The 26,277-nt window shown below is 52.5% G+C and overlaps 2 protein-coding genes across 2 annotated transcripts; one reads left to right on the top strand and one right to left on the bottom strand.

Moving 5' to 3' along the window:
- Positions 1-554: 554 nt before the first annotated feature.
- MATN4 (matrilin 4) lies at positions 555-13,418 on the bottom strand. Its single transcript, XM_081033357.1, has 10 exons — positions 13,065-13,418; positions 10,612-10,718; positions 9,319-9,888; positions 8,485-8,607; positions 5,789-5,911; positions 5,571-5,693; positions 3,729-4,142; positions 3,477-3,629; positions 869-988; positions 555-825 (listed from the first exon to the last, which is right to left on the bottom strand). The coding sequence occupies exons 2-10, from the start codon at positions 10,688-10,690 to the stop codon at positions 740-742; spliced, it is 1,791 nt and encodes a 596-aa protein (XP_080889483.1). The 5' UTR covers positions 10,691-10,718; positions 13,065-13,418; the 3' UTR covers positions 555-739.
- RBPJL (recombination signal binding protein for immunoglobulin kappa J region like) lies at positions 13,415-22,779 on the top strand (the record flags this gene model as incomplete). Its single annotated transcript, XM_081034016.1, has 11 exons — positions 13,415-13,587; positions 14,385-14,510; positions 15,616-15,686; positions 15,852-15,967; positions 16,233-16,407; positions 18,269-18,406; positions 18,818-18,927; positions 19,199-19,351; positions 20,083-20,238; positions 20,362-20,465; positions 20,551-22,779. The coding sequence occupies 11 exons, from the start codon at positions 13,415-13,417 to the stop codon at positions 20,828-20,830; spliced, it is 1,602 nt and encodes a 533-aa protein (XP_080890142.1). The 3' UTR covers positions 20,831-22,779.
- Positions 22,780-26,277: the final 3,498 nt, after the last annotated feature.

The raw sequence follows: 26,277 nt of genomic DNA, 5'->3' as shown, positions 1-26,277 counted from the left end.
TGAAACTCACCTATCTGCTCCCACCCTGTCCATTTAGGGGTTCAATTACTGCCTCCCGCTTCCTCACCAACTCCCCCACCCAATTCCAGCAGCTTTACAGCCAGGTTTGGGGGCACCATGAGATAGGCATGGCCAGAGAGCAAAGCGTCAGATCCGCGGGGGGGGGGGGGGGGGGGGATGGAGGGGTGCAGACTTGCACAGACCCCAGGGTTCCCGTGGAGCCCCTTCCCTTCCTGCAGCCTGCAGAAGGAGCCGTCTGTTCTCGGCTGAATAAACAAGGAGGGGGAAGCAGTGCCCGGTCCCCTGCCCCCCAGCCCGACCCCCGCACAATGCGCCTTTCTCAGAGGAGACGCCGCCCGGGCGGGCGCCGCCGCAGCGCGCTCCGTCTGGGCTCCCCTCCCCCTGGCGGCGCAGCAAGACCCACAAACCGACCCCGTGGAAACCAGATTTTTTTTTTTTTTTTTTTAAGAAAAAGAAAACAAAAAAAGAAATCCAAGAAAGATCTGAGCGCAGCACGCGGCGAGGGCGTGAGGACCTAGTACACGTCCCTCTGTACTCCGCAGTCCGCCTTGTGGTCCAGGCGAGGCCAGCTCGAGCGCAGCGCTGGGAGCCCGCCAGCGCCTGGTCCCCGCCAGTCGGAGCCAAAGGAGCCCAAGCTCAGCCCTCCACTGGCTGGGGACAGCGCACAAGGGGCGCCGTCCGTGGGTCTGCGTCCCTGCCCGGGTCGCCATGGTGGTCCTCACTTATGAGTGGCCAGCTGATTCTCCAGATCCTCCAGACGCGCCATCAGCTGAGCGAGTGAGTGGTTAAGGAAGCCGTTGGGTGTCGCGGGACCCCCGCCCCCTTCCCTGCAGCCGGCGCCCCCAGCCCCAAAGGATATGGCTCTGAGTCAGACTCTCGAGCGCCCCCAGCGTTCGTCCCTGGAACTCCACCAGGCTTTCGCATTCGCAGGGACTCCTAAGCTCTGTCCCCGCGCTGATGCCTTCCTCTGCCAGGCAGGCACAGAGAGTGGGGAAATGAAAATCTGCAGGAGGACCAGCTGGCCCTGGCCAAGGCCCTCTGATATACCTCTACCCGGACTGTAGTTGACTGTATGGCCTTTGGATTCAGACAGACGTGGGATGAGTGTGTAATACAGGAAACCTCATTCAACCTTTCTAAGCCTTAGTTTCTTCATCTGTAAAAATGGATACAATGAGAAATCCTATTCATTGGGTGGTGCTGAGGATTCTAATGTGTGTGTGTGTGTGTGTGTGTGTGTGTGTGTGTGTGTGTGTTAGAAGAGTATTCTCAGACCTTGATGCTCATTGGAATCACCAGGAGATCTTGTTAAAACAGATTCTTATTCAGAATGGAGAAGGAGCAGATACTGTACATTTCTAACACGCTCGCAAGTGCTGCTGATGCTGCCGGTCCGTGGACCACACTTTGAGTGGCAAGAATTCGCAACAGCGCTCTCCAAATGAAATTTTATGCAGGGATGAAAATGTTGTGTATCTGCCCTGTGCAGTGTGGCAGGCACCAGCCACATGTGACTATTTAACACTTGAAAGGTGGCCAGGGTGACTGAAGAACTAATGTTTATTTTAATTAAGTTAAAGGAGATGGGCACGTGTAGCTGGTGGCTACCTTGTTGAAGACAGCAGATCTAGAGCACTTCCTGGCACACGTAAATACCCGATGGCGTATTTCAACCAGGCCAGTGCTTCTCAAAGTGTGGTCCGCGGACCAGATGCGTCAGCATTATCTGGAAAGTTACGAGATATGCAAATTACCAGACTCCGTGCCACACCTACTGAATCACCAACCTGGGGCTGGAGCCCAGCATTTTGTGTCTGAACCAACCCTCCAGATGAGTCTGATGTACACTAATGTTTAAGAACCACTGACCCAACTCTATCTCTCCACACATTTCTGCATCTGTGAAATCAAAATAAGTGGTTTACGATGAAATTTGGCATCTGGTTTTTCTTCGCAATATAGAAAATAATGGTGACTCTTACAGCAGATGGCATCTTAGATTCACGGACAGTCTGTAAACATGGGCCATTTTTAACATGAGAGCACAGTGCCTGGCACTTGTCCTTCAAAAGAATTGCGGTTGTGATTTAAGAGTTCTTTCTTAGTCTTGTGTGCACCCTTAGCAGACTGCTGTATGTCTTGTCATTAATGGTATTGATGACAGTCCTACAAAGACTCCTAACTTTGCAGATTAAGTCCAAGATCCAGAGAGCGGGGAGGACATACCCAAGGTCATACGGCCAATCGGTGAAAAGCTTCAAGCCCAGAGCCCAGATTTCTGATAGAATTCTATAGCGAAAGGCAACTTTGGGCAGCCAGCCTCCTCCCCTTTATAGGAGAGGGAAGGTAAGGTAGGGGTGAAGGTTAAGTGACTTGTTCAAAGTCACGCTGTAGGGAACACTTCAGGACAGGAAGGGCCCTGAAGGAGCAGCTAATCCAGTGCCTCCAGAATATCCTGGCTAATTCTTATAATTAGCCTGGGAGGTGGGGGAGAAAGGGAGAGAGAGAGAAAAAAAGAGAAACAGAGGAGAGGTATATATGTATGTATGTGTATATATATATATATGTATATATGTATAAATGTATATACATACACATATGTATATATATATAGATAGATACCATATGTATATATGTGTGCTTGTGTTTGTTTGTTTATTTAAATATAGATTTCTCCATTTACTTATTTATTTCAGTTTAAATTTACCAGGCCCAGGCCAGCCCTACTGAACCTAGTTCTGGACTAGGGCCTGATAATCTAAAAGAAGAGTCCTATTTTAGGCCTGGGCCAGAGTCTAAAGACTCTATGGTAAAAGCTACCCCCAAGAAATTCACTATATCGCCTATAAAGTACAGCACACAAGGTTTAACAGCCCACTTCTCCACGGATAGCACTGGTCTTTTTTTTTTTCTCAGCTGAACACCAGACAAAGTAAATGGATTGAATTTATGGGTTACATTGTTAGAAAAAAAATACTCAAGCTGTGTGTACTTGAATCACGCTCAGTCCTGCCACTTTGCCAGGCTTGTAAAGTTGAATTCCAACAAGTTAATGGAATATATAATGTGACTCCACTTAAAAATGTTGTTTGGCATTCCTTTGAAAAAATTTCCCCAAATTAATCTGGACACCCACTGATCTGGAAGACAGATAGCCTCGTCTAGTGCTTCTTAATCTTTAATATACATACAAATCCCCTGAGGGTCTTGTTAAAGAGCAAAATCTGACTCACTGGGTAGGTCTGGAGACAGCCTGAAATGCTGTAGTTCTAACAAACCAGCAGGGGAGAGCCCTGCCACTGGTCCACGGACCACACTTGAAGCAACAAGGCTCTGTCTAGCGAGTCCATCCTCTGGCTATCACTCTGCGAAGTGAGTGGGGGTGAATAGAAAGGGGAGATATCAGAGGATGGGCAGTGAGAGAAGGGGAGGGGTCCTAAGACAGGTGTGCTCACCCGGGCAGATGCTGCCTTTGAGGTTCTCCAGCAGGTGTGTCATGGTGTTGAAGTCTGGGGAGTAGGACACGTGCAGCTCCGCGGGTTCCGAGGCGATCTCGCGCAGCTCCTCCTCCACAGCCTTGCCCACGCCCACGGCGTACATGACGATGCCTAGGGGGCCAGGGGACACAGGCGGCACCCTAGACCTCAGGAAACCACCTCCCTGCTTCCAACCCAACCCCAGACCAGTGCGTCCCGCGCCAAACCCACCTTCCTCCTTGGCCCGCGCCGCCCATACAGAGATGTCATCCTGGGAGCGGCCGTCGGTGAAGACCAGGCCCACTCGAGGCACGTTAAGGACACGCGGCCTGGCGCCTTGCGCCTCGGAGAAGCTGTGCTCCACCATGTGGCGCAGTGCCAGCCCCGTCATGGTACCGCGCTCCATGTACTCTATGGCCAGGACCGCCTGCTTCACCTCCGCGGCAGTGCCATAGCGGCCCAGTGGGAACTCGGTGCGCACCCGGCTCGAGAATTGCACCAGCCCCACTCGCGTGCCCTCGGGGGACACGTCCAGGAAGTCCACGATCTGATTCACAAAGCGCTTCACCAGTTCAAAATTCTGCGGGCGCACGCTCTTGGAGCCATCGACAAGCAGAACGAGGTCCACGTGGCCTTCCCTGCACCCTACCGGGCAAGGAGAAGGGCTGGGAGGCAGGGGCCAGAACCTTGGCTGGCACCAGCCACCTACCCATCTGGTCATTCCTTCAGAAACACTGATTATATAACAGAACCATGTGTGCCGGCCTTCCTGTGCCAGGCACTGTGCTAATGGAATGATGTATTATTGTTGTTAGCAGCAGCCCTCATTGTAACCTTTGCCTTAGTATCAACAATACTAAGTAAAAACAAAAACATTATTATTTGACAGCTTCCTGCCAGGCCTAGGGCTAGGTGCTTTATATATTTTTTTGCTCAATCCTCCCAATAACCTTGGGGATTATCCCCATTTTCTATCATCTGAGATTCTGAGGGAGGAAGTGATTTGCTCTGGATTCCGGAGCCAGTAGAACGTAGCTGAGCCAGGATTTGAAACCAGATCTGCCTGACTCCAAAACCCATGCTCCTAGTCACTCTGTCATGTTCTCTCTCCTGTCCTCAGCCAGGGGCTTTGCTAGGCCCTGAAGGGGGTTCAACAGGAGATGCAACAATCCTGACCCATGAGGAAATCAGGGTAGAGCAGAGTAGTCAGACATGCCATATGCTACAGTCAAGGAAAGTCTAGAGCAGATGGGCCTGCAGGGAGCCCAAGATAGGAATAATTCATTCTTTCTGGAGCTGGTGAGGAAGCCTGCCTGGCGGCAGTGATACTTGATTTGGTCTTGAAGGATGAGTAGGAGTTCTCCGAGGCAGGAAGGGACCTTCTCCGAGGCAGGAAGGTGGCAGCAGCCTGTGCAGGGGCATGGAGGCTGGGGGCTCTTGACACATTTGGGAATGGACAGGCCAGTATAGCTAAAATGTTCAGGTGTGGCACGAGACAGGCTGATGGGGTTGGCTGAAGCTAGACTCTGATGAGCTAAAGCGGTCATTTCAAAACATTGACCACAACCCCCATTTAAAAAAAAAAAAAGTTGTAACAATAATACATCATGACACACTTCATCTGCTCACATATAATTAAAATTAAGTTTTATGCAATAATACTCTTTCTACATGTAGTCAACTCTATTTTCTCTTTCTCTCTCTTTCTTTTTAATGCTGGTTGTAACCCCCTAATTTGATTTCATTATCCATTAATGTGGTTGCACCCACCATTTGCAAATCTCAGGGGTAAGATATTTGATCTTTATTCTGCAGGCACTGGTAAGCCACAGAAGACTTTTGAGCAAGGGAGGAATGTGATCAAATATGCATTTTTAAAATTAACCTTGACAGCAGGGTAGAGGATTAAGGGGAAAGAGATGGACAGAGGGCATGGCACACCCTGCACCACCACCACCCACACCCGCACATTCACACCACACCCCTGGGCCACAGCAAGGGCAAAGTCAAGGGTGCTCAGAACGAGGGCAGTGGGCCAAGCGCAGACAGAACCCCCTCCCACCTATAACTCACGGTTGCAGCTCTTGCCATCAGCCTGGAGTTGCCGCCCCTCAGGGCACAGGCAGCGGTAGGTGAGACCCTCACTCACACACTGGAATTCGCATCCATGGTCTACACCATTGCAAAGGTCCCGGGCTTAAAGAAGAGACAACAGGTCAGAATGAATCAGGGTGGACTCCACCAACTAAGATCCCTTGCCCCTCTACCCAATGCAGAAGACCCCTCCTCACCCTGACAGCTCTTTCCATCAGGCAGCAAGTCATAGCCCTCTCTGCAGTGGCACCGTGGCCCACCAAGGGTGTTAACACACTCATGTTGGCAACTGTGGTTCCCAAAGCTGCAGTGGTCAATGGCTGGTGGGAAGGAAGAGGCAGCAAGATGTCACTTCCAATTGGAGCCATCAGAGATCTCAGTCCAGGGTGGGGGGCCTTGCTTACCCCTGCAGCTCCTCTGGTCCTGCTGGAGTATAAAGCCAGCTCGGCAGTGACAGAAATAGGAACCTGGGGAGCTAACACAGTGGTGCTCACAGCCATGGGTCCCTTCCATGCATAAGTCAATGGCTGAGAAAGAGGGGAGGTCAGCATATGCCCCAGGGCTGTACTCTCAGCCCTGACAGCACAGCTTTTTAAAAAATACCTATGCCTGGACCCCAGCTCTCAAATATCCTGTCTTAATTAGTCTGGTCTGGTACCCAGGCATCTGTGATTCCTATATGCATAGCTCTCCTTCCTTTTGGGCCAGGTGACCCTCCCAACTCAAGCCCAGATGATGCATTCCAGTGTGTCCCTTACTAAGCCAGGCAGAAGGCCAAGAATCCATACTGGTAGAAGACAGGGCCCGTGCACTGAAGATGCTCACTGACTTACAGGGGAAGACTGGGATCTGTCACTTCACCTGTCTGAGACTCCATTTCCCCATCTGCAAAATGGGGATGTAATGGAAGAGAGCTATTGCTATTTATAACTTCCTTCTGAGCAGGGTAAACTGTTGCCCTCTTGGGTATCTTGATGGTTTAAATGTGCAAAGATGGCCTAGAGCTGCACTGGGGGATAGGGACTAGAGAGGGGTGAATTGTCCTGCATAAAAAAGTGAGAATTTGGGATCCCAAGAAAAGAGATAGGAGTAGAGAGAGGAAGAACAAAGAACAAGAGAGATGGTATGAAGATGAGTAACTGTGTGGGTTGAGCCCACCAGTGAAAAATCCCGTCGTCGGGTGACTGAGGGTTTTCAGAGTCAAGAGTGTCTAATATTCAATTATAAAGAATGGATGTCTCCTGTTGTGTGTGTATGTTTGACTTTTCTTAGATGTAATTCATACCTCTGTTCATGCCCATCTTTACTAAAATGGACATACAAAGTCAGAAAATTAAGTTCATGAACTCATCCTAGAAAAGTGCTACATACCTCATTGCCGAATATCACTACGGTCACCTTCGAAGTCCTCCCCTTGGGAAGCTATGCACTGACGCCAGAGCCTAGTCCACCCTTCAAAGCAATTTTGGAACTCTTTTTCTGGAATGGCCATCAGAGCTGTCATCCTATTACCCTTGATGTCCTGAATGTCATCAAAATGTCTTCCTTTCAATATTTCCTTTATCTTTGAGTAAAGAAAGAAGTCATTGGGGGCCAGCTCAGGTGAGTAGGGAGGGTGTTCCAATACACTTATTTGTTTACTGGCTCAAAACTCCCTCACAGACAGTGCCATGTGAGTTGGTGCATTGTCGTGATGCAAGAGCCATGAATTGTTGGTGAAAAGTTCAGGTCGTCTAACTTTTTCATGCAGCCTTTTCAGCACTTCCAAATAGTACACTTGGTTAACTGTCCAGTTGGTACAAATTCATAATGAATAATCCCTCTGATATCAAAAAAAGTTAGCACCATCGTTGCAACAAGTTCGAGAACTTAATTGTCAGACCTATGCATGCACTTAAATATACACGCACATGCCCTTGTGTGCACAAGTGTGTAAATCAAGGAAGAGGCTGATTTACATGCATAGAATAAGAACAGCATGTATAGGGTGGCGAAATTGAGAGAGGACCCATAAACAATGAATTCAGCAGAAGCTCAGTGTGAGAGGGAACCACAGAATGTAAGCACTTGGGGGAATTCCCAGAGATCTTGGGGGAGGGATTGGAATGTTCACGGGTCATCACAGGTGGCTTTAAGCCAGCCTTTTCTAAATTGTAGAAACAAGAAGACCCCAGCTGATATCTGGCTTATGGGGAACAACACATGACCTCATTTTTCAGGTTGTCGTGAGGTTGAAAGATGGTGTATGCAACATTCCAAGCACAATGGCCCCGTACTAACTTGGCACTCAGCAAATGGTAACTGCCGTTATGATCCAAGAAGTGGACACAGCAACACATGAGAAAGAAAACCCCAATTGTATAAGCGAGGCATTGTGTGCCAAAACTTTTCAGAAGGCAAAATGAAGAACCAGGCCTTGAAAGATTTGCAAGTGCAGAGAGGAGGGGCATGAGAGCCCAGGTGAGCAGCCCAGAAGAACAGCCCAGGAGGTGCAGTAGCAAGAATGACAGCATATATGGGGTGGGGGGGTGTATGGAGACCTTAACTGAAGACCCCAATTGTGTCTAAGAAACTGAAACGGTAAAGATATGCCTGTGAGAAGACACAAACAAGTTTGGGAGGTGTATTGGAGCCAGGTAGGAAATGAGCCTGAAAGACAGGAGAGAAGGATACAGAAAGCATACCTAACTGTAAAGTCAAGATTCCTAGCCCTGGTCTCACCAAGCACTTGTTTGACCCCCAGGCATGTCATCTCTTTATTAGACCTGTAAAATGAGGGGGCGGGATTTTTACTTCCAAAGGCCCTCTCAGACCCATTGGGCTGGTTCTAGGGCAATGGGGAGCCACAGAAGGCTCAGGAGCAGTGGGATTGCAGGGCAGGGGTAGCTCTCACCCAAACAGCTCTTGTTATCTGCTGCTAGCTGGTAGCCGGCGTTGCAAGCACAGTGGAATGTGCCTGGGGAGCTGACACATTGATGCTGGCAGCCGTGTCCCCCCTCAGCACACAGGTCCTTTCCTAAGGACACACAAGAGTAGAATCAGCAGGGGACAGATGGGCCGAATATTCAAACAAGAGAGATCAAAGGGATCCCAAAGATGGGCTCAAAGGCAGGGCACCAAGCTCAAGTATGGCCTTAGGTGGAATATGACTTATTTGAGAGGGGCCAATCCAGATGGGAAAGCTTGGAAAGAATGGGGCCTGAACAGCCCCCTGTGAGTAGGCTCAGAAGAGAGGGACGCAGGGCTAAGGCAGGGCTAGGTGTGTCAATGAGATAGGGCAGAACTCCACTGAGGTAAGGCAGAGGAGGTGGAGAAGTGCTGAATCAACGTGGGCGGAGTAACTGTTATGATAGAACAGATCTTGCAGCTAAAATAAGAGTGGGCAGGGCCGTGCCTGCGAGGTCTGGACAAGGCCTAGCGTAGGCGTTCCTCTCATGTTCGAGGGGTGCTGCTGGAGTTGGACATTAAGCCTGCGGTAAACCACAGCAGCTCATCCTGGGAGGCCCGCACGTCAAACGTTGCACCAGGTGGGCGAAGCCTAAGCCCAAGTGGGAAGAGCTGGCCTCTGACACAGCCCGCGGTAGGCCTGAACCACTCAACTACCTGGAGGGCGTGGCTAACGCAGGAATGGGCGGGGACGCCCGGGATGGGGTGGGGTTTACTGCTGTGGGAACCGGAATCGAAGCAGTTGGAGTTCGAGCCGCGCTCCAGGGTTCACCTAACTCACCACACAGCCGGCCCTGGAACTGCAGGCCAAACTCCTGGATAAGGTCAAAGGACTCAACGAGGAAGACGTGCTCGTCCAGCGGGGGAGAGGCCATGGCGCGCAGGGAGCCCACGTCCGCGCGCTGCACCCCCACGGCATAGATTTCAATGCCGCGGGCGCGCGCCTGCGCCGCCACGTCTGCCACGCGATCCTGGGGCCGCCCGTCCGTCACGATGACAGCGACGCGCGGCACGCGCGCCTCTGGCGGCCGCGCGCCTTCGGCCACGCTGAAGGCCACATTCATGGCGTACTGGATCGCCAGCCCGGTCATGGTGCCCTGCGCCAGCGGCACCAGAGCGCGAATGGCGCGCTCCATATCCTCGCGGCGCGAGAAGGCGCCGAGCCGGAAGACGCTCTGCACTTGGCTGGAGTACTGGATTACGCCGACGCGTGTCGCGTTGGGCCCCAAATCCAGGCCGCGGAGCAGGCCCATCAGGAACTGTCGCATCGTCTCGAACTCGAAGGGGCGCACGCTGCGCGAGCTGTCAATCACGAACACCAAATCTAGGGGCCCAGTGCGGCACCTGGGAGCTGCGAGGAGACCAGGAAGGACTTTCCTAAATCAGCAAAGCCTCACCTCCGAGGAAACCCCTAGGGAAACCCAGGGCGGAATGGTACTCACCCAGCATAACAGCGCCCACACAGAATTCGCCTAGCAAATGCAAGCTAGCTATATACATGCACTCACCCAGCATTTGCTGAGGGCCTGGGCTAGGAGAGTTCACCAATTCTCTATCCTACAGCTCTGAGAGCTATTCTGAGGCGGTATTATCCATTCAGGAGTGGGTGAAGGGGTACCGCAAACTCAAATGCCTATGGAGGCCAGGCAGGTAATATAAATGAGTACACCGGTGGGATAGACGGTGGACACCCAGAGAGCCCATATCGCTCCTAAGTGGGCAGCTCCAGCCAAATGTTGCCATGCAGCCATGCGCACCCCGTGTTAGCAGATTCTTGGATTTTTCAAGAGAAGTCCCAAATCAGGATTTTTATGTGAAACCTCCTGATTTTTTCAATTAACTTAAAACATGTTGTCACCAAATGGGCATTCTGCATAAGCCCAACTCTTACCTCTAAGCCACATCCTACAGATGAGGAGACTGAGGCTCAGAGAATTGAAGCGGTGAACTCGAACCCAGCCCCTATAGTTGCAAAGCTTTTGCTTTTCTCTCTCCAGCAAGCCTAGCTGGCTGCAGACCGAAAACCTGCTTTTGCTCCCTTCCACTCGCTGGTGAGGGCTGGGCCCCAGCTCACCTGCCAACTGGAGCTGGGTTTCCCAGGGCTGGAGAAGGAGCAGCAACACAGGCAGTGGTGAGCATGGAAGGACCCTCATGGCGCTTGGAGAACAGACGTGTCAGAACCTGGAGGGAGAAAGGGAAATAGCAAAGCAATAGTATTTACAGAACTCTCATTTTGGGTGATGGGCACTTGGAAGAGGAGGAGGTTCATAGGTTTATTTTACCAATTTCTCTACTTTTGTGTATGTTTGAAATTTTTCATAACTAAATTTCATTACAGCGGGATTGCTGGAAGACAAGGAATTCTGTCTGCTTTGTAGAACTGCAGAATGTAAATAAATAAGAGAAGATAAAATATACAGAATTTTAAAAGAAAAAAGCTTTTCCTGAGTGCCAGGCACAGTGTTGAACACTTCTCATGCACTGTGGTACTTAATCCTCTCAACCATTCTATGAGACTAAGGCTGTTAATTGTTCCCATTGTATAAGGTTGGTGCAAAAGCAATTGCAGTTTAAAAGGTTAAAAATAATTGCAAAAACCAAGATTACTTTTGCACCAGCCGAATACACAGGAGGAAACCGGCTCAGAAACGTTAAGCGCTGGCACCCAAAGTCGCGCGACAAAAAATGTAGCTGCACCAGGATACAACCCAATATCTAGGGGATTCCGAGGACCAGCCGACGTGTTCCACACCCTCTTCTCCTGGGAAGGAGAATCTCTGCAGACCGAAGCCATTCCCCGCCTTGGGCCCTCCTCCCCTCTCCATACAAGAAGCCTCTGTGTAGCTGTCCTTCCAACACACACACACACACACACACACACACACACACACACACACGCACACGCACGCACCGCCCAACGGCAGGCTGCCGGGGCAGGCCACACGCCCTTTCGCTGTGTTCGGAACGTAGGGGGGTCGGCAGAGAGTCGGCCAAAAGGCACTTGAAGTCGCGGCGTGGCGCCTCCACTTACCACCAGCTCTCAGAAGAAGCCGCCAGGGGGCATCTTCCCGGGTCTAGCTATGTTGGCTAGGGGGCCGTGGGAAGCCCACATCTGCCCAGCAGGTGCCCTTGCCCAGAGCAAACAGCGGGCCGGGAGCCTCGGGGCCTTGAAGATAAGGCCTGGGCAGGATATATCCGGCGCGAGGAGGGCCCCGGAGCCGGAGTGCACCTGGTTCCGGGGACAGCGGCTCTACACGCGGAGGGTGGTGAGTGAGCGGTGGAGGCCTCGGAGCGTGGCCATGGACCCGGTGGGGGCAGCAGGTGAGCGCTCACCCTCCCGATGCCCTCGATAATCACGAAAGACTCCCATTGTACAGATGGAAAAAATGAGACCCACGAAGGCGGCTCGCTGCGCTGCAAAGGAACCTGGGACTCCTGGCTCCCCTTCTTCCTTCTAAGCTGCCTGGCAACCTAGCGCCTGGGAGCCACTGAACCTCTTTTCCTTCCATTCACTCCCTCTGCTCCCTATCCCACCCCATCCCCCGCACCCCATGCTGAAGCTGCGGTAGCCATTTTTCTGTCGCTGACTCTTGGCAGAGGGGGGCAACCGCCCCTAATCCAACCGCAGCCCCGCCCCCTCCCCCAATTCCGTGAATGGGCCTATTCTGAGCAAGTTCGGGTGCTTGCCGCTCACTCTAGGCGGCCTTCCCGTCCGGGATCCTCCCCGTCTTCGCTTTTCAGGCCTGGTAGAGAGGAACAAAAATCCCTCTGGCAGAGTCCGTCGTGGGAGGGTGACTAAGCCAGATGTGCCAGCTGCTGGAGGTGGGAGGGTGTGGAATGCTTTCTCTAGCTTTGGGCCATAACGGAGGCCAGCACCCCTGGTGAGCATGCGGGTAAAGGCACGAGGGGCCTTGGCTATCTCCCATCCTTTCCTACCTGCAGAAGCCTCTGGGCCTCCAAATCTTGATTAAGGCCCCCTTAGCCTGCTCTTTGCCTCAGCCAACATCTCGCCTGGCACATCGAAATAACAGCAGCCTCAAAATTCATCACCTCTCCAACCCCCTCATTCTACAGAAGAGACTAGGTCCAGAGAGGGTAGTCTCTCACTCAATGTCACACAGCAACGTGGTGCCAAGGCTGACGCTAGAACCCAGAGCTCCTCGGAGGGATTAATCAATCTTTGAGTTAAAAAGATATATTTGGAAATGCCCTTAGGTTAGGGAAAGTGGGCTCACAAGGGAGGAGGGTTCTGTAATTCCTCAAAAGTAGGCTGAAGAGTGAACATCTTGAGGACTGTCCTGGGGGTTCTTGGAGGAAGGCGATTAGGGGAAACGTCCCCTGCCCATTTTGGCGGCTTTGATGCGGGGGGCTCAATTTGGAAAGGACCCCACAAAAAGTGGGGAAGGGCACTGCAGGTCAGATGCGGGCACCCTAGATGGTGCAGCCGCGGTTAAGTACTGTCGCCTGGTCTGGCTGGCCGCCTGCTCTCCCACAGACCCCTCAGCGTCCCCAGGCCCTCTGACTCACCTGAACCTGCGGAATAACTCGGAGGCGCGGCCGCCGAGCGGAGCCGACGGGCGGAGCCTCCCGGGCAGTTGGAGCAGGTAACGGCGCGGGCTGCGTGCCGGAGATGGGGACTGCCAGGCAGCTGGAGCGAGCGGAGGCGGCGGCCGCATTTAACCCGGGCTGGCGGGTGGGGAGGGGGAGCGCGGGCTGCGACCCCTCCCACTGGAAGGGCGATCCCCCTTCCTCTGCGGGCCGGGGCGGGGCCAGCGCGGCGCCCCCTGCTCCAGCCACCCTGGGAGCTGCGGACGCCGGCTGCAGGGCCGGAATTCGGTACAGCGGGAGGCTGGGCAGCTACCCACTCCGCAGCCGGAATGCGTTGGAGGCCTCCGAGCCACTTCCCCAAGGAGAGCCCCAAGGGGCGGAGCGGGGCCTGGCTGGGCCGCTGGCTGCCTGGCCCCGCTTCCGAGGGCGCGGCCCGGCTATTGCCCTCCGCTGCTCCCTCCAAGAGTGAGGAGAGGCCGCGGACACTGCTCCTGCGAAGAGGGTAAAGGATTCTGAAGGACACCTCAGGGTTCATGGCTCTCCCCGGCTCCACCTGGTGCTCCCTCAAATCTCTGCGATCATGGGCTCTGCAATTGCTTAAGACTTGGGCCCACCACCCACCCTCACCCATCAAAACTCCCAGGCTGAGAAGCCACCAGGCCCCTGGGCTCTCAGTGACCCACTCCACAGGGCCAATGGAGGCCATGTGATCAAGGGAAGAAGGAAAGCTGAGACAGCAACAGGCCCCTTCTCTTGAGAGAAAGTGGTGAGGGAGTGTTGCTTTGACCTTGGAAAAACTCAAAAAGTTTCCCCCAGGATCCTGGGGACAGGGTTTGGGGGCCCTTCCATGTTTGCAGGGATCTGCGGGCAGGCAAGAGAGCACTCTCGTCTGGGGCTCCAGCAAAGGCTCTTCCCCTCCTTGGCATCAAGACTTCACAGGAGTGGGTCCCCTTAGAGTTCAGGGAAGCCATGCGCCCTCACATACTCTGCTTCCCAAGGACGACACAAGTGTGGCCTTTGTGCCGCTGGGGCCTCTCCCCAATGCTCCAGGCTGCAATGGGCGTGGAGCCAGACCCGCGGAGTGGCGCCTGGGTGGTCCTGGGGGGCTCTGTGCAGGCCTCACTGAGCACCACGCAGCCCAAATATTTAGCCCACGATTTGCACGCGTCCCCTCCCTTGCCTAACACTTCCTCGCCCTGACCACGAGGGGGCAGCACTAGAACTTCGTTTCATTCAACACGCGCGCTTCGGGCTCCAAGCCGCCTCGCCCCTTGACGCTCTCTGCTGCGGGCCTCCCAGGTCATCCCCAGAACACGCCACAGTCCTGAAGGAAGGCGTGCGCCGGTGCCTGCAGCAGCAGTGTGAGCAGACTGTGTGGATCCTGCACGCCAAGGTGGCCCAGAAATCATACGGAAATGAGAAGCGGTAAGTGCCTCCACGGCCCCTCCTACGTCCCTGTGGCCTTCAGTCCTATGGACTCCTCCCGGTTTAGTGTCTTTTGGAACCTAGGGAGGACTTGGGGATTCAAGGCTCAGCCATTGGCCAATCAGGGGTCTTTACCCACAGCCACCACTAGTCCCCACTTTGGACTTAGCAGAACCTGCACGGGAATCTATGGTCCCCATTCATTCACTCATTCATCCATTCATTCATACTTCCATTCAACAACTACTGAGTGTTGTGTGTTATTCTGTGCCAGGCTATCTGGGCACCACTGGGCACGGGGCATACAGCTGAACAGTCCCTGCTCTCATGCCATCTTCACTATAGCGTGGAAGAGACAGACAATAAAGTCCCCACAAATCAGTGAACAAGATACTTCCAGATTGTGATGAGAGCTAGAAGGGAAATAGAACAGCGCAATGTGACAAGCAGAAGGAGGGTGCTTTAGCTGGACAGGTCAAGGTAACATCTGAACTGAGACTTGAATCTAACAGTAGAGCCAGGCAGGAGAAAATCTGGCTGAAAGTGTGTTCCAATTAATTAGGAGGAACAGAAAATGCAGACCGTGAGGTTGTAACCAACTCGGTCTGTTCTAAGTACAAAAGAAGGTAGAGTGGCTGGGATTAGAGAACGGAAGCGGGTTGGAGAAAATAAAACTTTGAATGTAAACCAGTGGAAGATTTTAAGAAGACAAGTAACATGATTGACTCATGCTTTTAACAATTAAAAAAAAGGCAATCTGGCTGCTGTAGATTGAAGGGGGAGGAGTGGAAGCAGGAGTTGGGAAACTTACGGTGGTCCAAGCAAAAAGTGAAAGCAAGTGGGACCAAGGTGATAAGAAGCCAATGGGTTCTGGATATGGTTTGAAGGTGGAGTGGATGGGACTTACTCATGGGTTGAATGAGGGAAGTGATAAAAGAAGATTCAGATGTTAATGGGGTTCATAGTCTTGGAGAAGCCTGAGGAGGGTGGAGGGAAACATGGATGGGGAATAAAGGATTCTTTTAGGTTTCTGCTACCTTTGAGATGCCTACAGGACAGTCGAGTGGAGATGACACACGAGTCCAGCAAGTACATGTCTCCACAGGTTCTTCTGCCCCCCGCCCTGTGTCTACCTCGCAGGTCCCGGCTGGAGGGTGAAGCCAGCGCAGGGCCAAGGTGAGGGCAGACTCCAGGGCTGTGGTGGCCTCTGGTCGGGGGACTGCGCAGTAGACGCGGGAGCAGGGCGGTTCGCAGGCGCAGTCTCGCCGCACCCTCTGGCGGCGAAAACTAGGCTTTTGTGGCACTTGAGGCCTTCCTGAGCCCCCCTGCATCCTTTTCCAGCCCACCAGGCAGGGGAGACGGGGCCCACGGTTTGCGGCTACATGGGACTGGACGGCGCGTCCGGCAGCGCCGCGGAGACGCAGAAATTGAATTTCGAGGAGCAGCCGGACTCCAGGGTGAGCGTGCATGGGAAGGGGTGCTATTCATGCTCCCATCTTTCCCTCTCCCTCTGGGAGGAGGGCTCATTTCCTCCCCTGCAGAAGCCAAGAGATGGTAGGGAGGCCGGGAGACGGGGTTCTGCAGGCAGGGTGCGCCCAAGAGCTTGGGCAGTGCCGTTTCATGTTACATCCGACGGGGAGGACGTCAGATAACTGGGGGAGGTCGCTTCATCCGACGGCGGAGGGCTGAGATGAGCCAGCCCCATCCCTGCGAACCCCGCAGGAATTCGGTTGCGCCAAGACCCTATACATCTCAGACGCAGACAAAAGGAAGCACTTCCGGCTGGTGCTACAGCTGGTGCTACGCGGGGGCCGGGAGCTGGGCACCTTCCACAGCCACCTCATCAAGGTCATCTCGAAGCCCTCGCAGAAGAAGCAGTCGCTGAAAAACACGGACCGTGAGCAGGGCGGGGCCTGATCGCAGGGCAGGGCGGGGAGGTGCTGACCGGTCAGGAGCGGCCGGATTTGGGAGGAGGAGAGGCCTGGATTGTAGGGGTGGGGTCAGAGTGGGAGAGGTGGAGTCGGAGCCGAGAGGGGCGGGGTCTGAACGAGCGGCTGCCGTGCAGGTCTGGGAATGAGAAGTTAGAGTAGCAAGGGCCCGGAGAAAAAGGAACAGATACCAGACTTGAGGGAGGGCAGTGCGTTGGGGGACCCCAAACGGCTGACAGATGCGAAACGAAAGACAGATTAAAAGTACCAATGAAAAGGAACAATTAAAAATAACAATACAAAGAAATTCCGTTAAAAATATTTATTCAGGGCCTGCTGTACGCCTGGCTAGGTGCTGGATCCCCATAAAACAAGGACAAGTGTCTGTTCTGGAGGAACTCGCAGTCTTGTAGGGGAGAGAGACACGCATAGTTGATCAAAGAGACAGTTTTACTGTCCCGGGTACCAAGGTACCAAGTGACAAATCCCTGGGCTAGAAGCTTTGAGAATATTGGTGGTGGGGGGGGGGAGGTGGCAGAATAACAATCACACCTACCCTCTCTGGGAGGTGGGAGGGAGGGAAAAAAGGAGGGAGGGTTGGCTTTCCTGGCACACACTGACATGCATTATCCCATCTGCTGCTCATGGTGGCCCTGTGAGGTAGGTACCATCATTGTTCCTATGTTGTAGGAACAATGAGGAAAACGAGCTTTGGAACAAATGTTTGGAACATCTGAGAAATATTTGGGCCTATCATATTCCGGGTGACTCGCCTAAGATCGGCCAACTAGAAAGTAGCCCAGCCAGGATTCAGACCTGAGTCCGGATGATTCTGTAGCCCAGCTCCTACCCCCACACCATACTAAGTTTCTGTCTGTTAAAAAGCTGGAAGAATGTCTCAGATCCAGGCAGGGCTCTGGCTGGTCCTTGGCATCAGGAAAGGGCCAGGAAAGAGTAAATGGTATAGTGTGATGGGTATGAGTGCAGATTCTAGAGCCAGGCAGCCTGGTTTTGAATCCTGGCTCTGCTCCTTGCTAGTCACGTGGTTTTCAACAAGTTGCTCTTTTTTAAGTAGAGATAATATTATTTACCTCTGAGGGTGGTTGAGAGACTCAAATAAGTTAATATCTATAAAGCATCTAAAATAGTACCTGACACACAACAAACGTTAGCTATTATTCAATGGATGGGAACTTGGGCCAAGTATAAATTGAGCACCTACAGTATGCGTAGCACTGTGAAGGGAGAGAGGGAGATAATGCAGTGCTTTCTCCAATCAGAAAACAAAACTGTGACTGCGTATGTGACAGGCTGGAAGAGATCAATGTTAAGTCCTGTACTGCTGTTTCACATCATGTGGCCTCTGCTTATGCAGCCCCCTGAGCAACTCCTACCTACTTCACACTCCTCGGCTGAGAGGGGGTAACCTGCTCCAGGAAGTCCTCCTAACCCAGCCCTTACCGCATCATCTGGAAATTTTATGTTTATGTCCCTATCTCCCCTTTGAGACGGTAAACTCCTCCAGAGTAAAACTCACCCTTTGGTGCCCAATACCCAGCACAGTGCCTGCCACAAAGTTGGCACTTAATGAATACATGATAAAATTCTGGTTTTGAACCGAAGGATGCCCAGGAAGCAAACAGGAACAGGCAAAAGTGCAGAAGCAAGATCAGGGCAGGTACTAGATAAACAGCGATGAAATATGAATACCCAGCATGTTTGGGCCAGTGGGTGTATGAGCCAGACTGGCACAGGGGCAGAGATTCATATGTGTCTGGTAAGTCCAAGGACCAAGCCCGGCCAGGGTACTGATTCCACCTCCGCTCACAGTGTGCATATCCTCGGGCTCCAAGGTCTCCCTCTTCAACCGCCTGCGCTCCCAGACTGTCTCCACGCGCTACCTCTCCGTGGAGGACGGGGCTTTCGTGGCCAGCGCGCGCCAGTGGGCTGCCTTCACACTCCACCTGGGTAATCGCGTCAGCAGACTGGGGCTGGGCACTTTACATGCATTAGCTTATTTAATCTTCACCACAACAACTCCTCAAGGAAGGCAAACTCCTGCTCTTGGAACTGAGGCTTTGAAACACAAAGACTTGGCCAAAGGTCCCAGTGAGTTGGTGACTGATCCAAGCTCTTCTGATTCCAGTGTCCAGCTAGTTCCTTCATCTCAGCCCCCACCCTGGGGGGGGACAGACATTTGTGAGGATGGCCACAAATGACCCCTCCAACCTTTAGCCTTAGCTGTCTCCCTGTGTCCCAGCCCTACCCACAAGACTCATGTGTGATGTGGGGTGGAGCCAGAGGGCAAGAAGGACAGGATTTGGGGCAGAAGCTTGGGGCCCCCTGAAACTGTCCTTCCTTCCTTCCTTTCACCCCCAGCTGATGACCACTGTTCTCAGGGGGACTTCCCGCCTCGAGAGGGCTACGTCCGCTATGGCTCCCTGGTGCAGCTCGTCTGCACTGTCACAGGCATCACACTACCTCCAATGGTATGAGAAGGGAGGCCCCCCCAGATCCATGCAGAAGGTATGACCCATATGGGCAGGGCTGGAGGGTGAGGGCCCAAGGCATGAAGACACCTACTCAATTCTCACCCGAGATACTCACTGCTTTGTGGGGCTGGATGGAGGTAAAGGGCTGGTATGGGGGGAATCTGCCAGGGCCCGCATATCTATTGGCGTAGCAGAAAACTGCTGGGAGGTTGGCTTCCAGGTACCCAGGCACCTTGCCGCCACACTTCTTGCCACCTTTCTGTTGTAGATCATTCGTAAAGTAGCCAAACAGTGTGCGCTCCTCGACGTGGATGAACCCATCTCGCAACTGCACAAGTGTGCATTCCAGTTTCCGGGTGGTCCTCCAGGAGGCGGTGGCACGTACTTATGTCTCGCCACAGAGAAGGTGGTGCAATTCCAGGTGAGAAGCCGAGAATATCAGCACCAAGCATCCTAGAAAGTCAGACAACCGCAGAATGTAAGACCATCATCATCATCCTAGCTGCTACTTACTGAGCAATGCTGCCTCCCATGGAATGTTAGTATTAGACACTCAGAACACTCAGAGAATGTAGGGAAAATAGTAATAATGTTACTGAGCAACTCCTTCCCAAAGAATATTAGAGTAGTAGAATGTTGGGATATGAAATTGTAGCGTGTACGTCAAAATGAATAATAGTGTTGAGTATTATTGAGCAAAGATGGTTAGAATCATAAAATATTAAGACGTAGAATTGCAGAATGTGGAAAATTATTATTACTATTAAGCAATACTACTCCCCAAAGAAAATTATCATGGTATGTTGAGAGATAAAATCATAATATGTAGAAAATAACATTATCGAACAATAGTCCCTCCCAAAGAATTTTAAAATTCTAGAAAAAGCACAGAATAGCACAGTGTTTTAATAAAAAAAACAACAAAAAAAAAAACCCCCAGAATTCTAGACTCCTAAGGAAGAGGACTTTAGAAGCCAGCCAGTCTGGTGAACTTCTTTAACTCTGAGAGAACTGAAGGGCTTTGTCCGAGCTCGCAGAGCAGGTAAACGGCAGAGCCTGGGGCTGGAACCCGGAAGGCGGAAGCCCGGGCGTTCCGTGGGCTGCGGTGCATAACGGTGGCCAGCATCAAACGTCAGCCGGGTCTCGTCCCAGGCCTCCCCCTGCCCCAAGGAGGCCAACAGGGCGCTGCTCAGCGACAGCTCCTGCTGGACTATCATCGGCACCGAGTCGGTGGAATTCTCCTTCAGCACCAGCCTGTCGTGCACCCGGGAACCGGTCACCCCAGTGCCAGTCATCGGCACCCTCGAGGTGAAGCTGGGCGCTGGGGCTGGGGCTGGGGCTGGAAGCGGGGGAGTGTCAGTGCTGGTGACGTGGGCAGCAGGCCCCTCGGCCACTCCTTCAGCCACACCACCTGGTCCCACCTTCCCCCAGCTGAGCGGTGGGGGCGATGTGGCCACGCTGGAGCTCCACGGTGAGAACTTCCACGCGGGGCTCAAGGTGTGGTTCGGGGACGTGGAGGCCGAAACCATGTACAGGTATGGCGGTGGGGCCTCCCCTGGGTCCTGGGCCGCGGAGGAGGGGGTGCGTGTCGTCAGCCCTAACTCTGTGCCCCACCCCCAGGAGCCCGCGGTCTCTGGTGTGCGTGGTGCCCGACGTAGCCGCCTTCAGCAGGGACTGGCGCTGGCTCCGCACACCCATCACGGTGGCCGTGAGCCTGGTGCGCGCCGACGGCCTTTTCTACCCCAGCGCCTTCTCCTTCACCTACACCCCCGAGTACAGTGCGCGGCCGGGCCCCCTGGGCCTCCCGGAGCCCGCCGCCGCCGCCGACGCCGACGCACTGCTAGAAAGCATCCACCACGAATTCACACGTACCAACTTCCACCTTTTCATCCAGACTTAGGCGCGCCCTGGCCTGGAGTCAGGCAGCTTTTCTGGGCCCTAGGCCCCACCCGCGGCCCCTTTGCTGTGAAAGGAAAGGCTGGCGTTTAAGCAGCAGAAGGCTCTCACCATTGAAACCCGGCCCTGCGGTGCTGACAGGGGTCACTCGCTCCTCCTTTCACATCTAGGAAGACACGACCTGAGTGAAGCTCCCTTTGTGTCCTCACGAGTGTGGCTCTCTCAGCCTTTGCCTCTGTTTCACTCTCTACATCAAACAATCTCTGTTTCTCTCCCTCAATAACTTTGTAGATCTCTATGTGTATGTCCCTATCCCTCCATCTGTGTCTCTCTGTGTGTCCCACATACAGGTTCACACACTCCGAGGAGCCAGGCCTGGGGCATTTGCCCTCCAGGGAACTGAGTCTCCTCTTGAAGAGAAAACACATAGTTTCACACGTCTGGGCATGGCCTGCAGGCTCTGGAGCCCCAAGTCCTGACGAGAGTACTGACTCTTACCAGGAGCACGGGGTCCTGCCCCTCCTTATACGCCCTATGGCTGGAGCCAGGCATGGTAACCTTGCCTGTGTTTGCTCTCTGGCCCACAACGTTGCCGGCTGGCAAGTGCCTGGCCCAGTGGGCAGATCTTTCCATCTTGCCTGTCCACCCATGCACTTCTCTTGCAGGCCCAGTAGGATACAGTCCTGAGGATCAGGGATTCCTCTGCTATACTAGCAGCACCCCCAATCCAAGACACAGTCTGATCTGTATGACCCACCTAAGGCGGGAGGTGCCCAGCGTACTTCACACACACACACACACACACACACACACACACACACAGGAACTAAAAGTGCGATGGAGCAGAGTCTCCCCTTTTAAACCTTTCTAGAGAAGGAATGGGGTTCAGCAGCAGCTAGCATCCCTGCCCTCTGCCCCTGCCCCAGGGGCCACCTCTCAGCTCTTATGATAAGTTACCCTACTAGCTATCCCCCACCCCAAGCAAAGATGCACCCCAGGCCCAGAGGCAAACGCAGGACAAAACTCCCAGGACAACTCTGGGCAGAACTCCTGGGATCCACTGGGCAATAACCCAGCTGAAAGAAAAACTTCTCTGCCTGGGGCCCAGGGATCAACTCACAAGCCATCCCTGCTCAGCCTGCCCACCCTCTGCTTGGTCTGTGCTCTACAGGGAAGCAGAAGAAATGGGGACACACATATCATGGGTGCCAGCTACCTGTACCAGCCCCTGTTGGTGCCAAATGGGGAGAACTGGTCTGAAATGTGGGTTCAGGGCTCTCACCCCCCTGGGGCCTTCCTTGAACACTGAAAAGGGGCTCGTTTCCTGCAAAACTACCCCCTCCAAGAACATGGAAAGCCCTGTGAGAAAGAAGATGCTGACGTTTTCCAAGGGGTTTGCTCCTTAGACTCCCCAAAGTCTCCATCAGCAGACTGAAGCCCCTACAACCAAGAAGGAGAAGCTTGCTCAAAGCCCCTCATGACCCCTGAGATTGAATCCTGGTGGAGGAAGGCAGGGCGCAAATGGAATGGGGAATGTCCCCAACAAGAGTGCACACCCCAGGAGAGCTTGGGCTTATTGCCCGTGATGATGTTAAAGCAGGAAACCACTCATAAGGAAGCTAAGAGGAGTTTCACAGCACACCACACAGGAAGTTGGGCTCAAGGGCCCATTCAGTTCTGCTCTCAAGGACCTCCTCTGCCTCTCTACAAGACAGGAGTGCCGGAAACCAAGAACCTAGTTTGGCTCGAAATCCCAGGCCCAGATATGCAGCTCTGTCTTCTGTACTCCTGCCCATCTTGGATCAAAGGGCTTTATGTACATGTCAAGTGTCCCCTCTAGTCTATGAGCTTCATGTGGAAAAAAGCTCATTGCTGAGTGCCCTGGAGGGTGCATACAATGCCTTGAACAGAGTTGGGGCTCAATAAATAAGATTGCAAGTGCAAAGTGAAACCAGAAGATGGCACTGTTCCCTTCCTAAAAATTGAGTTTTCGTTTGGTGTTAAAAAGTGTTAGGGTCCATAAAAATAATCTTAACTTTCAAGCTCTCAGGATCAAAACCTTCCAGGGTTGAGAATCCTTGCTCTCGTCTATATTTCCTCCTCGTTTAACAGATGAGGAAACTGAGGCTCTGAGCAGGTTGGTGGCAGAGCCTGATTTGAATCCTATACTCCTGGTGCTAAGTCTGGGGCTCTGAGGTTCTTTTAATTCTCTACCTAATAGGCTTTAATACTCTTTTAATTCACTGCTAGGTCTAGGTAGAGTGTGTGCTACAAGGGGCAGAGAATGGGGGGACGGGGCACACTGTAAAAATAAGGTCAAAATCCTTGTTCCAAAATCTCGCTGTAAGTTGACCAGTCCTCATGCTGCCAGAGACTCCACTATGCACAAGCTAGTCTTCCGGTCTAAGCAGGGACCTTTGGGTTTCTCTCTTTTCTGAAAGAGAAACTCATCACCACAGCGTGGGTAAAATTCTCAAACATCTTCCTCCCTGGGGAGGATGCTTGCAGACTGTTCAGAGCATAGATGGTAAAGATGGCAAGGAAGAGAGGAAGTGGTTTAAAGGGGAATGAAACCAATAACACACCATCTAATAAGTTTTGCAAAGATCAGCCCTGCCCACACTCACCGCTAAAGGCCCCCCAGTCAGACTTGGCTCTGTTCCAGACTCCAAGAGACAAAGGCAGGCGGGGCAGTTGTGGCACAATAATGCTTTCAGTGGTGCAGTGGTAAGAACACATGCTGGCTGCAGGCCACTGGGGGCAAGGGTGGGAGTGGGGGATGGGACGGGCGGGCGAAGTTCTGGGAAAAGGCACAGCCTTGTGACCAAGTTCTTTATGGACTCACTTTATGGTTATAAAGTGTTGAAGTGGGCCCATTCTGCCAAGTTCATCGCCAAGCCACTATTTGATTCAAAACATCCTCCCCCCGAACTTGGCTGGGGTCTGAAAGTACACCACTAACACCTCACCCTGAGGGGGGGGTGTCCTGGCCTTGGATGGTTTTGTCCTGGGATCATACTATAGTACACTTCTGCTCATACTAATTACTGGTATGTAGTTTTGGAAGGGTCACCTTAAAATGAAGGAATGCACATCTAACGGTGATTTTTCAGACAACAGCTATCTTGGAGTCAAAGCAGTATGTCCTAATAGGTGAGCTTGGCAAGTTCAAATCACTTAACCTCTGCCTCAGTTTCCTCTTCTGTAAATGGGGACGATTGTATTTGTTTCATGTCATGAGGAATAAAATAATATATGTAAAGCATTTTCAACAGGGACTGGCCCATAGTAACCACTTGTGTGGGTTAGTTGCTGTTATTATTACGCCAGAAGCACTTTTAGAGATAATCCAAATAGCAATCTCTCATCATTTCCCAGATGGGGAAATTGATGGTCCGGAGGAGGGAAGTGACCTTCCCGTATTAGTTTTCTATGTTGCGTAACAAATTACCACAAATGTAGCAGGTTAAAACAACACACGTTTATTGTCTCACAGTTTCCCTGGGTCAGGAGCCTCAGCACAGCTTAGCTGGGTCTTCTCAGGGTCTCCCAAGGCTGTAAACAAGGTGTCAGCCAGGACTGCCATCTCCTGGAGGCACAGGGTTCTCTTTTAAGCTCACACATTTGTTGGCAAAATTCATTTCTTTATAGCTGTGGCAGCTTGCTTCTTCAGGGTCAACAAGAGACCATCATTCTTATCAGGAAGTTTCCAGACCCTCTTTTAACATTGATCAGGCTTTCAAATGATGGAGTCTGGCCCACCCAGGATAATCTTCCTTTTTGCTAAGTCAAAAATCGATTTGTTTGTGACCTTAATTACATCTGCAAAATGCCGTCACCTTTTGTTCTCTGATGGAAACTAATCATGGAAGTGACAGCCGTTATATTTACAGATCCTGCCCACACCCCAGGGGAGGGAATGTACAGGTTGTAGACACCAGGGGGGCAGAAATCTTGGGGACCATCTTAGAATTCTGCCTATCCCACTCCCCAAAACTGCACAGCAAATTATTAGCAAGGGAACATCTATTTGGCCTGCATGCCCGCCCAAGCCCCTTGAAGGAAATGCCCCATGCAGTGGTCAATACTTCTGCTGCCTCAGAAGATTGGCAGGATCATGAACAAAAATGGCCTGACATTGTCCAAAACCCACTTTGCACCCCTTGCCCCATTCTTGGAAATAATATTATACCAAGTTCCACTTAGAGTTAGCTCTCCAGATAAATTAATCCCTGTGCAGAGTTGACCAGCTAGAGTAACCAGCTTTTAACATGGCTTCTGTGGGGACAGAACCAGGAGTGCAGTTTCCAGGCTCTCGGCCTCACATGGAAAGGTGCTGGCTCAGGTAGTAAATGGCCATCAGCTGTGACTGGATGGCCATCAGCTGTGGCTAGTTGGCCGTCAGCTGTAACCAGTGAGCCATTGACGACTAATATAACTGCTGTGGCTACGCTAGCAGAAAATGGGGGCTAGCAAGCGAATGGTGGCTGAGCTAGCGCGGATTGCAGTTAGCACGGTGGATTGCAGTTAGCAAGGGGTTGGTTGGCAGAGGAGCGGACGGCAGGTTGCAGATTGTGTGCCTCCTGCTTCCTGTGTCTCCACCCCAGCCGCCAGCGAGAATATAGTGGTCTGACTCCCCTATCTGTGGCTCCGTGGGTGTTTCTTTTTGGCTTCACCATATCCTGCGTTCTATGTGGGGAACGGGACCAGAGACCCCCCATGACACTTGGCATGACAGCTTCTAATGTCTTGCCCCCTGCCCTTCTGTAGTCCCCTCTCATAATGAGTAGGGTTAATATGTGTGACCGTAGGATTTGTAGACGTGGCAGCACATGACTTCCAAGGCTCGGCCCTAAAAGGCATCGTAGCTTCCACCTGGTTCTATTGGATCACTCTCTGGGAAAAGCCAGGTGCTGTCATGAGGACACTCAGTCGACCCCAGGGAGGTCCACCTGGTGAGAAACTGAGGCCTCCTGCCAACAGCCAGCACCACCATGCCAGACATACAAGCCATCTTGGAAGTGGATCCTCCAGCCCAGTCAAGCTTTCCTACAGCCCGGGCCAACATTTCAAGGACAACCTCATGAGACCCCAGAACCACCTAAGCTGCTCCAAATTCCTAACACACAGAAACTATCAGAAATATTTACGCTGTCATAAGCCCCTAAGTTTGGGGCTGATTCTACACAGCAGTAGATAATATAGGGGCCTTCTGGAGCTCTTACCTTACCCGACAGATGGTGCCAATGAGAAGAATAAAGTGCCACTATTTAGCACTTACTGCGTACGAGGCTCTGACCTACCTCCCCACAGGTTGTCGGAGCACAAGATAACAGCTGGTGAAAGCTGGAATCCCAACCCAGAGGTTTGACACCACCAAACAAAACATGAACGCAGAAGAAATTTCTGCGACAATGGAAATGTTCTGTCTGCATGGTCCAATAGAGTAGC

This window comes from Rhinolophus hipposideros (genome assembly GCF_964194185.1).
Source record: "Rhinolophus hipposideros genome assembly, chromosome: 22".
NCBI lineage: Eukaryota > Metazoa > Chordata > Mammalia > Chiroptera > Rhinolophidae > Rhinolophus > Rhinolophus hipposideros.
Note: the sequence above shows the minus strand (reverse complement) of the source record. Positions and strands in the feature narration are given on the sequence as shown.

Coding starts and splice junctions, on each gene's coding strand:
- MATN4 (XM_081033357.1), bottom strand. CDS start 10,690: ATGAGGGTCCTTCCATGCTCACCACTGCCTGTGTTGCTGCTCCTTCTC. Junction 8,608..9,318: donor GTTCCAGGGCCGGCTGTGTG/GTGAGTTAGGTG, acceptor GTGTGTCCTTAG/GAAAGGACCTGTGTGCTGAG. Junction 826..868: donor TCAGAGCCATATCCTTTGGG/GCTGGGGGCGCC, acceptor GGGGTCCCGCGA/CACCCAACGGCTTCCTTAAC.